Source organism: Pelodiscus sinensis, chromosome 19 (assembly GCF_052426305.1).
Source record: "Pelodiscus sinensis isolate ZL-2025 chromosome 19, ASM5242630v1, whole genome shotgun sequence".
NCBI classification, from domain to species: domain Eukaryota; kingdom Metazoa; phylum Chordata; order Testudines; family Trionychidae; genus Pelodiscus; species Pelodiscus sinensis.
The window spans coordinates 35,073,159-35,084,273 of NC_143070.1; the positions used below are offsets into that span (position 1 = coordinate 35,073,159).

At 64.1% G+C, this 11,115-nt stretch overlaps 1 protein-coding gene across 1 annotated transcript; it reads right to left on the reverse strand.

The window, feature by feature from the left end:
- Positions 1 to 5,414: 5,414 nt before the first annotated feature.
- Positions 5,415 to 11,115, reverse strand: LOC149523137 (zinc finger protein RFP-like). The gene is made up of 6 exons (XM_089770537.1): positions 10,571 to 11,115; positions 9,043 to 9,198; positions 8,577 to 8,602; positions 8,082 to 8,182; positions 6,248 to 6,414; positions 5,415 to 5,492 (listed from the first exon to the last, which is right to left on the reverse strand). The coding sequence occupies exons 1-6, from the start codon at positions 10,985 to 10,987 to the stop codon at positions 5,415 to 5,417; spliced, it is 945 nt and encodes a 314-aa protein (XP_089626663.1). The 5' UTR covers positions 10,988 to 11,115.

Sequence of the window (11,115 nt, forward strand, 5' to 3'; positions counted from 1 at the left end):
CAGGGCTCTGGGCGGCTTGGGGCTTGTCTGGGCTCCCCCGGGGCTCTGAGCGGCTTGGGGCTTGTCTGGGCTCCCCCAGGGCTCCGAGCGGCTTGGGGCTTGTCTGGGCTCCCCCAGGGCTCCGAGCGGCTTGGGGCTTGTCTGGGCTCCCCCAGGGCTCCGAGCGGCTTGGGGCTTGTCTGGGGCTCCCCCAGGGCTCTGAGCGGCTTGGGGCTTGTCTGGGGCTCCCCCAGGGCTCTGAGCGGCTTGGGGCTTGTCTGGGCTCCCCCAGGGCTCTGGGCGGCTTGGGGCTTGTCTGGGGCTCCCCCAGGGCTCTGAGCGGCTTGGGGCTTGTCTGGGCTCCCCCAGGGCTCTGGGCGGCTTGGGGCTTGTCTGGGCTCCCCCGGGGCTCTGAGCGGCTTGGGGCTTGTCTGGGCTCCCCCAGGGCTCTGAGGGGCTTGGGGCTTGTCTGGGCTCCCCCAGGGCTCCGAGCGGCTTGGGGCTTGTCTGGGGCTCCCCCAGGGCTCCGAGCGGCTTGGGGCTTGTCTGGGCTCCCCCGGGGCTCTGAGCGGCTTGGGGCTTGTCTGGGCTCCCCCAGGGCTCTGAGCGGCTTGGGGCTTGTCTGGGCTCCCCCAGGGCTCTGAGCGGCTTGGGGCTTGTCTGGGCTCCCCCAGGGCTCTGAGCGGCTTGGGGCTTGTCTGGGCTCCCCCAGGGCTCTGAGCGGCTTGGGGCTTGTCTGGGCTCCCCCAGGGCTCTGGGCGGCTTGGGGCTTGTCTGGGCTCCCCCAGGGCTCTGAGCGGCTTGGGGCTTGTCTGGGCTCCCCCGGGCTCTGGGCGGCTTGGGGCTTGTCTGGGCTCCCCCGGGCTCTGAGCGGATTGGGGCTTGTCTGGGCTCCCCCGGGGCTCTGGGCGGCTTGGGACTTGTCTGGGCTCCCCCAGGGCTCTGAGCGGCTTGGGGCTTGTCTGGGGCTCCCCCAGGGCTCTGGGCGGCTTGGGGCTTGTCTGGGCTCCCCCAGGGCTCTGGGCGGCTTGGGGCTTGTCTGGGGCTCCCCCAGGGCTCTGAGCAGCTTGGGGCTTGTCTGGGCTCCCCCAGGGCTCTGAGCGGCTTGGGGCTTGTCTGGGCTCCCCCAGGGCTCTGAGCGGCTTGGGGCTTGTCTGGGCTCCCCCGGGGCTCTGGGCGGCTTGGGGCTTGTCTGGGCTCCCCCGGGGCTCTGAGCGGCTTGGGGCTTGTCTGGGCTCCCCCGGGGCTCTGAGCGGCTTGGGGCTTGTCTGGGCTCCCCCAGGGCTCTGGGCGGCTTGGGGCTTGTCTGGGCTCCCCCAGGGCTCTGAGCGGCTTGGGGCTTGTCTGGGCTCCCCCAGGGCTCTGAGCGGCTTGGGGCTTGTCTGGGGCTCCCCCAGGGCTCTGAGCGGCTTGGGGCTTGTCTGGGCTCCCCCGGGGCTCTGAGCGGCTTGGGGCTTGTCTGGGCTCCCCCAGGGCTCTGAGCGGCTTGGGGCTTGTCTGGGCTCCCCCAGGGCTCTGAGCGGCTTGGGGCTTGTCTGGGCTCCCCCGGGGCTCTGGGCGGCTTGGGGCTTGTCTAGGCTCCCCCAGGGCTCTGAGCGGCTTGGGGCTTGTCTGGGCTCCCCCAGGGCTCTGGGCGGCTTGGGGCTTGTCTGGGCTCCCCCGGGGCTCTGAGCGGCTTGGGGCTTGTCTGGGCTCCCCCAGGGCTCTGAGCGGCTTGGGGCTTGTCTGGGCTCCCCCAGGGCTCTGAGCGGCTTGGGGCTTGTCTGGGGCTCCCCCAGGGCTCTGAGCGGCTTGGGGCTTGTCTGGGCTCCCCCAGGGCTCTGAGCGGCTTGGGGCTTGTCTGGGCTCCCCCAGGGCTCTGAGCGGCTTGGGGCTTGTCTGGGCTCCCCCGGGGCTCTGAGCGGCTTGGGGCTTGTCTGGGCTCCCCCAGGGCTCTGAGCGGCTTGGGGCTTGTCTGGGGCTCCCCCAGGGCTCTGAGCGGCTTGGGGCTTGTCTGGGCTCCCCCAGGGCTCTGAGCGGCTTGGGGCTTGTCTGGGCCCCCCCGGGGCTCTGGGCGGCTTGGGGCTTGTCTGGGCTCCCCCAGGGCTCTGAGCGGCTTGGGGCTTGTCTGGGGCTCCCCCAGGGCTCTGGGCGGCTTGGGGCTTGTCTGGGGCTCCCCCAGGGCTCTGAGCGGCTTGGGGCTTGTCTGGGCTCCCCCAGGGCTCTGAGCGGCTTGGGGCTTGTCTGGGCTCCCCCAGGGCTCTGGGCGGCTTGGGGCTTGTCTGGGCTCCCCCGGGGCTCTGAGCGGCTTGGGGCTTGTCTGGGGCTCCCCCAGGGCTCTGGGCGGCTTGGGGCTTGTCTGGGCTCCCCCGGGGCTCTGAGCGGCTTGGGGCTTGTCTGGGCTCCCCCAGGGCTCTGAGCGGCTTGGGGCTTGTCTGGGGCTCCCCCGGGGCTCTGAGCGGCTTGGGGCTTGTCTGGGCTCCCCCAGGGCTCTGGGCGGCTTGGGGCTTGTCTGGGCTCCCCCAGGGCTCTGAGCGGCTTGGGGCTTGTCTGGGCTCCCCCGGGGCTCTGAGCGGCTTGGGGCTTGTCTGGGGCTCCCCCAGGGCTCTGAGCGGCTTGGGGCTTGTCTGGGCTCCCCCAGGGCTCTGGGCGGCTTGGGGCTTGTCTGGGCTCCCCCGGGGCTCTGAGCGGCTTGGGGCTTGTCTGGGCTCCCCCAGGGCTCTGAGGGGCTTGGGGCTTGTCTGGGCTCCCCCAGGGCTCCGAGCGGCTTGGGGCTTGTCTGGGGCTCCCCCAGGGCTCCGAGCGGCTTGGGGCTTGTCTGGGCTCCCCCGGGGCTCTGAGCGGCTTGGGGCTTGTCTGGGCTCCCCCAGGGCTCTGAGCGGCTTGGGGCTTGTCTGGGCTCCCCCAGGGCTCTGAGCGGCTTGGGGCTTGTCTGGGCTCCCCCAGGGCTCTGAGCGGCTTGGGGCTTGTCTGGGCTCCCCCAGGGCTCTGAGCGGCTTGGGGCTTGTCTGGGCTCCCCCAGGGCTCTGGGCGGCTTGGGGCTTGTCTGGGCTCCCCCAGGGCTCTGAGCGGCTTGGGGCTTGTCTGGGCTCCCCCGGGCTCTGGGCGGCTTGGGGCTTGTCTGGGCTCCCCCGGGCTCTGAGCGGATTGGGGCTTGTCTGGGCTCCCCCGGGGCTCTGGGCGGCTTGGGACTTGTCTGGGCTCCCCCAGGGCTCTGAGCGGCTTGGGGCTTGTCTGGGGCTCCCCCAGGGCTCTGGGCGGCTTGGGGCTTGTCTGGGCTCCCCCAGGGCTCTGGGCGGCTTGGGGCTTGTCTGGGGCTCCCCCAGGGCTCTGAGCAGCTTGGGGCTTGTCTGGGCTCCCCCAGGGCTCTGAGCGGCTTGGGGCTTGTCTGGGCTCCCCCAGGGCTCTGAGCGGCTTGGGGCTTGTCTGGGCTCCCCCGGGGCTCTGGGCGGCTTGGGGCTTGTCTGGGCTCCCCCGGGGCTCTGAGCGGCTTGGGGCTTGTCTGGGCTCCCCCGGGGCTCTGAGCGGCTTGGGGCTTGTCTGGGCTCCCCCAGGGCTCTGGGCGGCTTGGGGCTTGTCTGGGCTCCCCCAGGGCTCTGAGCGGCTTGGGGCTTGTCTGGGCTCCCCCAGGGCTCTGAGCGGCTTGGGGCTTGTCTGGGGCTCCCCCAGGGCTCTGAGCGGCTTGGGGCTTGTCTGGGCTCCCCCGGGGCTCTGAGCGGCTTGGGGCTTGTCTGGGCTCCCCCAGGGCTCTGAGCGGCTTGGGGCTTGTCTGGGCTCCCCCAGGGCTCTGAGCGGCTTGGGGCTTGTCTGGGCTCCCCCGGGGCTCTGGGCGGCTTGGGGCTTGTCTAGGCTCCCCCAGGGCTCTGAGCGGCTTGGGGCTTGTCTGGGCTCCCCCAGGGCTCTGGGCGGCTTGGGGCTTGTCTGGGCTCCCCCGGGGCTCTGAGCGGCTTGGGGCTTGTCTGGGCTCCCCCAGGGCTCTGAGCGGCTTGGGGCTTGTCTGGGCTCCCCCAGGGCTCTGAGCGGCTTGGGGCTTGTCTGGGGCTCCCCCAGGGCTCTGAGCGGCTTGGGGCTTGTCTGGGCTCCCCCAGGGCTCTGAGCGGCTTGGGGCTTGTCTGGGCTCCCCCAGGGCTCTGAGCGGCTTGGGGCTTGTCTGGGCTCCCCCGGGGCTCTGAGCGGCTTGGGGCTTGTCTGGGCTCCCCCAGGGCTCTGAGCGGCTTGGGGCTTGTCTGGGGCTCCCCCAGGGCTCTGAGCGGCTTGGGGCTTGTCTGGGCTCCCCCAGGGCTCTGAGCGGCTTGGGGCTTGTCTGGGCCCCCCCGGGGCTCTGGGCGGCTTGGGGCTTGTCTGGGCTCCCCCAGGGCTCTGAGCGGCTTGGGGCTTGTCTGGGGCTCCCCCAGGGCTCTGGGCGGCTTGGGGCTTGTCTGGGGCTCCCCCAGGGCTCTGAGCGGCTTGGGGCTTGTCTGGGCTCCCCCAGGGCTCTGAGCGGCTTGGGGCTTGTCTGGGCTCCCCCAGGGCTCTGGGCGGCTTGGGGCTTGTCTGGGCTCCCCCGGGGCTCTGAGCGGCTTGGGGCTTGTCTGGGGCTCCCCCAGGGCTCTGGGCGGCTTGGGGCTTGTCTGGGCTCCCCCGGGGCTCTGAGCGGCTTGGGGCTTGTCTGGGCTCCCCCAGGGCTCTGAGCGGCTTGGGGCTTGTCTGGGGCTCCCCCGGGGCTCTGAGCGGCTTGGGGCTTGTCTGGGCTCCCCCAGGGCTCTGGGCGGCTTGGGGCTTGTCTGGGCTCCCCCAGGGCTCTGAGCGGCTTGGGGCTTGTCTGGGCTCCCCCGGGGCTCTGAGCGGCTTGGGGCTTGTCTGGGCTCCCCCGGGGCTCTGAGCGGCTTGGGGCTTGTCTGGGCTCCCCCGGGGCTCTGAGCGGCTTGGGGCTTGTCTGGGCTCCCCCAGGGCTCTGAGCGGCTTGGGGCTTGTCTGGGGCTCCCCCAGGGCTCTGGGCGGCTTGGGGCTTGTCTGGGCTCCCCCGGGGCTCTGAGCGGCTTGGGGCTTGTCTGGGCTCCCTCAGGGCTCTGAGCGGCTTGGGGCTTGTCTGGGCTCCCCCAGGGCTCTGAGCGGCTTGGGGCTTGTCTGGGCTCCCCCGGGGCTCTGAGCGGCTTGGGGCTTGTCTGGGCTTCCCAAGTGGCGGCTGCTTTTCGTGACTCTCCCACCGCAGAGGTTGGTTGGTTCCTGGTGGCACCGTCCCAGCAACCCACAGAAAGGGCGGGAGGAGGCTCTAGACGGACAGTCCCCAGGCCCAATGGGGAGAGGCCAATGCTCCAGGACCGGGCACCACAGGCCAATGCTGGGAGGGATTCAGGGAGCCAAGACCCAGGACGTGGGAGAGTCTCAGACTCAGACTCAGACGGAGACTCAGAGGCACCAACCAGCCCCTGGGCCCTCCCGGCGCTGGACTCTGTTCCCACTCCCCCGCCGAGGGGCTACAGCCGGGCAGGGCTGCAGGTGATGTCTTTTAACACATGGGGGCTTTTCATGGGGGCACGAGGGGGCTCATGTACCTAACGGCATGGGTGGGAGGAGTGAGGGGGCTTAGCCTAGCTGGGGGTGCGGGGGGGAGGGTACTTGCTCACTCTGCTTCCTGGCTCACGGCCACTTCGCACTTACTGGTGGGGACACAGCTGGGAGTGGGGCTGAGGCTCCATCATTCCCCTTCCCCCACTGGTGAGTGCGGGGGGGCCCCCACCCCCTGCCAGAGACAGACCCCCCCAGCTCTGCAAATCCCCTGGGCCATGTCACTCAAGGGAGGGGGCTGGGGGAAGAGGCAGGGTGGGGGCGGTGCAGGCGTAGAGAGGGGGCAGGTTGGGGTGGGGTGGGAAGGGGCAGGGTCTGGGGTAGAGGGGGGATTGTCCCTGCCCTCCCCCTGCTAGGGGTGACGTGGGGAGGAGTCGTGTGTGTGTGTGTGTGGGGGGGGGCATGTGTCTCATTGGCTCTGTTCAGTGTCTGAGCCCAGGGGAAGCCAGTGACGTTCCGCGGGTGAAGGACGGAGCCTCCCGTTTCCAGTCCTTCTGCACCAAACAGCTGTGAGAGTTTGGAAAAGTTCTGAGCAGCTGCTGTGTGTGTCACTGCCTGTGCGAGGGGGGCAGGGGGAGACGGCGCTGGACTTGGGGACCCCCGACACAGACCCCACATTTGCAGCACAAGCCCCCCCAGCCCCTGCGGCAGAACGGGCCCGGTCTCAGCCCGACCCCCTCTGGGTGCAGATCTCACAGCTCCCAGCGGCCAGGAGCAATTGCCGCGCCGGGTTATTTCCTACCTTGTACTCCTCAGCCTCTGTTGTGTCACTGATCCTGTGAACTGTTGGGTCCAGGGATGTCTGGTCGAGTCCATATTTGGGGCTTGGAGCCTCTTCACAGACGTGAACGACATGACTCCCCGTCTCCTCCTGCTTCTCAGCCGCTGGCTCGCTGCCGGGTTCCCTCCCTGCCGGTGAATGGACGGTGGGTTATTGTCACCTGCTCCCGGCTGGGAGTCGCTCCTGCCCCTGCTGCCCGGCCCCCTCCCCGGCTGACAGGCAGCAGGAGCGTCTCCGACTACAGCCCATCACCCGCCCCTCAGCTACACCCCCCACCCCACAGACCCGCTCCCCCTGCGAGCCAGCCTGGCCCTGGTGGGGGGGTCTCCTGCAGCGCTCTGGGACCCCCATGGGCAGGGAGTGAAAACTGCTGAAAACATCCTTCTACAGAAATTTGGGTAATGACGCCCCCACACACACACGCTAGGAAGAGGCCATGTCAGCAAGGAGCTAGCAGGGAGGGAATCGTAAAAACAGAAGAACATCCAGACTGGGTCAGACCAAAGGTCTGTCTGCCCATTGCCGCCAGGCGCCCCAGAGGGAGGGAGCACAACGGGGAATCCCCACGTGATCCCTCCCCTGTCACTCATTCCCAGAGAAACAGAGGCCAGGGACACCCTCCCTACCCATCCCGGCTAATAGCCAGGGCTCACCAAGTGGTGGCGAGTCCTGCTCACCAGCCGCGCAGTTGTGCACACGGCGCATGTGCTGATAGCACTGCACCGGCTGTGCCGGCTTGTAATCTACTCACCATGGGTGAGTAGATTACATCAATTGTCGAGCCCTGCTAATAGCCATTGTTCGACCTAACCTCCATGAATCTATCTAGCTCTTTTTTGAACCCTGTTAAAGTTCTAGCCTTTACCGCATCCTCTGGCAAGGAGTTCCACAGGTTTACTGTGCTCTGAGTGAAAAAAAACTTCCTTTTGTTGTTTTAAACCTGCTGCTTATTAATTTTATTTGGTGATCCCTAGTTCTTATATTCTGGGATAAGTAAATAACTTTTCCTTATTCACTTTTTCCACACCAGTCATGATTTTATAGATGTCTATCATAACCGCATTACTCTCCTCTTTTCTGAGATGAAAAGTCCAAGTCTTTTTAATCTCTCTTCATATGGGACCCGTTCCAAACCCCTCAGCATTTCTGTTGCCCTCTTCTGAACCTTTTCCAATGCCAAGAGATCTTTTCTGAGATGAAGCAACCACATTTTCTATCTTACTCTCTATCCCTTTTTAAATGTCTCCTGACATTCTCTTTGCTTTTTTGACAGCTGCTGCACACTGCGTGGAAGTTTTCAGAGAACTGTCCATAATGACTCCAAGATCTCTTGAGTCATTGTAGCCAAATTAGTCCCCATCATATTGTGTGTCTAGTTGGGATTGTTTTTTCCAATGTGCATGAATTTACATTTATCCACATTAAATTTCATTCGCCATTTTGTTGGCCAATCACTTAGTTTGGCGAGATCTTTTTGAAGCTCCTCACAGTTGGCTTTGGTCTGAACGACCTTGAGCACTTTGGGATCAGCTGCACATTTTGCCACCTCACTGTTTACCCCTTTCTCTAGCTCCTTTATAAATAAGTTGGATGGGTCCCAGGACAGACCCTTGGGGGACCCCACTAGTTACCTCTCTCCACTCTGAAAACTGACCGTTTACTCCTCCACTTTGTCTCCTGTCTTGTAACCAGTTCTCAGCCCACGAAAGGCCCTTCCCTCTGATCCCATGAGAACTCACTTTACTTAAGAGTCTTTGGTGAGGGACCTTGCACAGACACCGGCCCCTTGTGTTACCTTTGTGTTCCTGGGACTCTGTCTCGTCAGCATCTTTCCTTGGGGAGGAGGCTCTCGCCTCAGGATCACATGGCTGGGTCTGAGAAGCAGCATCTGCAAACCTGCGCAGAGCGACCACTCTCGTCAGTGTCCCCGTCCTTTACCCAGGGGCACAGCACCTCACTGGGGGCGGGGGAAGGGAGAGGAGCAAACACCTAATAGCCACGATACAAATGGCTAACACGGGACATGGGATTTAGCAGAGATGTGGCCGAATCATGGAAAATTCTACAATTTCTTTCCCTGTTTGTTTTCCTTTCCAGACTCTCAGACCTTCCTGCCGACATTAACCTGCTGCGCTAGCAAAGCAAAGTGACTCCAGATTGCAGAGGGAAAACCGGGATCTAACCCCAGCGCTGTCCCACGCCGCCGAGCTCTCTGTACGCTGGGGCGTGTGTGGAACAGGGATCTTCTCCCAGAGACCCCCCCGCATCCCAGGGAATTTCACAAACTCACCTTTGCCTCGGGCCCTCTGTGTGCACCTGGAAGGGAAGAGAAACAACAACGCTCAGCTCCCGTCCTGCAGCGAGGTTCCCACGAGACGCGGTGCCGATGGATCTCTGCCCGGCGGACTGTAAAGCTGGGTCTGAGATCCACACTCCTCCCCTCCCCCCCCGCTGGTGGCTCTGTCCAGCTCCTGGGCCCCGCCAGGCCAAACCCAACTTGCTGTAACCCTGCCTAGTGGGTGCAGGTCTCTGTCCCAGGTAGCAGCACTCAGAGCCCACTGGCCGCGTGTGATGGGAAGGGGCGCTCTGTCTGGTTTGCTGGGATGGGAAACTCTCCCTCGGGCTGCACATTTGTGTCCCCCTCTCCTCGGCCTCTCTCCCCTCTGTGGCAGACACACAGCTCAGGGCCAGCGGCTCCCTGCGGGGTTACTGGGGGGTCCCCGTTCGGGGCAGCCTGTGTCTGCAGGGGAATTTACCTTGAACAGAGTCACTACGTTGTCAGCGAGTCTCTTCAGTTTCTCGTGCGCCTCCTCCCCTGCGCTGGGGGAAAGGTGTTTCCGGTCCATGCTCACCAGCGGGTGCAGTCTCCCGAAGGTGGACTCGATTCCCTCCAGGTGCTTTGTTAGTGTTTCCTTCAGACACAAATATTACAATGAACAGAACAACGTGGTTTGTGCTGCTGTAGGAGGGAGGAGGGGGAGAGGGGGCAGGGCCCCTCCCTTTCTGACCTGCCCAGGCCTCCGGTTGCTGCTGCTGATCCCAGCACCTGCCCCTCGCAGCCTCCCCTCCCCTGGCAGCAGGTGTCCAAACTCTGTGGGCCTCCCAAAGGCAGAGCTAATTTGGTGTAGCAGGGTTGCCAGGTGTCCGGTATTGGACCAGACAGCCTGGTATTTGCATGTGTATCTGTGGCTATGTCTCACTGCTGTTTTTTGTCGCAGAAGATATGCAAATGGAGCGCTCATTTGCATATCTTCCAATCCTTTTTGCGGAAGAGGTTTTGCCACTAAAAAGCCCAGTGTGGACGGGGCCAGTTGTCAGGAAAACCCCCTTTTGTGCAATAACCTGTAAACCTCCTTTTTTGGGCCCGGAGGCAGCGGGGCCGGTGGCAGGCAGCACAGACCTGGCCAGGGCTGGCAGCAGAGCCTAGTGGCCAGGGAGGGCACCCAGGAGCAGGGCTGGCAGCTGGGAGGGGAGCCTTGACCTCCCCTGGTCCAGCAAACTTTGTGATTCAGGTCCCGAGAGTTCCAAGGGGGGTCCCCCCGTAATCCCGCCACTCGTCTCCCCAGTGCCCGTTGGGCAGCGAGTTCAGGGGCAGGGACGCAGAGAAACCTGCGATTCAAATCCAGGGGACACGACCCACCCAACGGCCCCCCCGACTCTTTCTCCATCTCAGCCTGTTGCAGCCTCGTCTTCGCTGCCCTGTTCCCAGGGTCTGTGGGCCTCCCAAGGGCAGAGCTAAGGGGACGCTGGAGGAGTCGGGGGAATCTTGTATCTTCTTGTTTCTAAGGATTTGCTAGTGGGCCGCTCACTCTGTCATCCCACAGGAAAGAATGTGGATCTCTAACTGCACCGGGAAACGCAGCGTCAGCCTAGCAGCTCTAAACACTGCAGGGCTTCAAGAATTAATTCCTTCCACACAGCAAACAGCCGAGGGAAACATCACCCGACTGAGAGTCACAAGTCTCCAGTGACAGCCCTGCCACCGACTGTCCTAACAATCGCTCAGGCTGACCATTGATTTTGCAGCCACTATTAGTTTGGCCTCACACGACACACACCAGGGAGAAATCCCACGGCCTCCCCCTGTAGCCAGGGCAGTACAAGGTCAGTGCGACCAGCAGGTTGGTAGAAGGGCCGACTGGAACGCAGATTGCAGAGGGGTAGTCGTGTTGGGCTCATGCCCCACCCCCACCTCTCTGAAAAAGTGGCCCATTACAGTCAAAGAAAAGACATGTTTACTTCCCTCTGCAGTTTACTGAAAAAAAACCAAATAACGGTGCCTACCCAGTGCTCCTGGACAGCCTCCTCCACAAGAACCACCGTGTGACCGCGGTGAGCCTGGGATCTCTCACAAAACACGCAGATGGGGCTCTGATCCTCCTTGCAGTAGAGTTGCAAAGGCTCTTGGTGTCTGTCACACATGGGCCCTCCTCTCGATTCTTCCACAATTCGTGAACGTAACAAGGGGGGTAAGGATTCCACCATGTTCCTCAGCTCCCAGTTGGGCCGTAAGTTTCCCTTTTGCAGCTTCTTTCTGCACTGAGGACAGGCGACGTCTCCGTCTCCCTGGCAGTGCCGGGCGATACATTCCCGGCAGAAGCTGTGTCCACACTCAGTCACCACAGGGTCCCGGAATAACTCCAGACAGATGGGACAAGTCGCTCGTTCCTTAAGGTCCTTTACAGGGTCCGCAGCCGCCATGGTGCTTTCCAGGAGGGGACGAACAAGTTCCCTGCCACCCTCACCTACCTCCTAACGTGTCCGTCTGGCGGCAGGAAGGTGCCTCGCCCCTCAGGTATCGTGTCAATCCAAAGGTCTTGCTGCTTTTT

Bases quoted from the DNA above. Each gene is read 5' to 3' on its own strand.
- LOC149523137 (XM_089770537.1), bottom strand. From the start codon at position 10,987: ATGGCGGCTGCGGACCCTGTAAAGGACCTTAAGGAACGAGCGACTTGT. The intron at 9,199-10,570 runs GTAGGCACCGTT...TTGTGTCTGAAG, and splicing joins AGGCTGTCCAGGAGCACTGG to GAAACACTAACAAAGCACCT. The intron at 8,183-8,576 runs GTGAGTTTGTGA...CGCTCTGCGCAG, and splicing joins ACAGAGGGCCCGAGGCAAAG to GTTTGCAGATGCTGCTTCTC.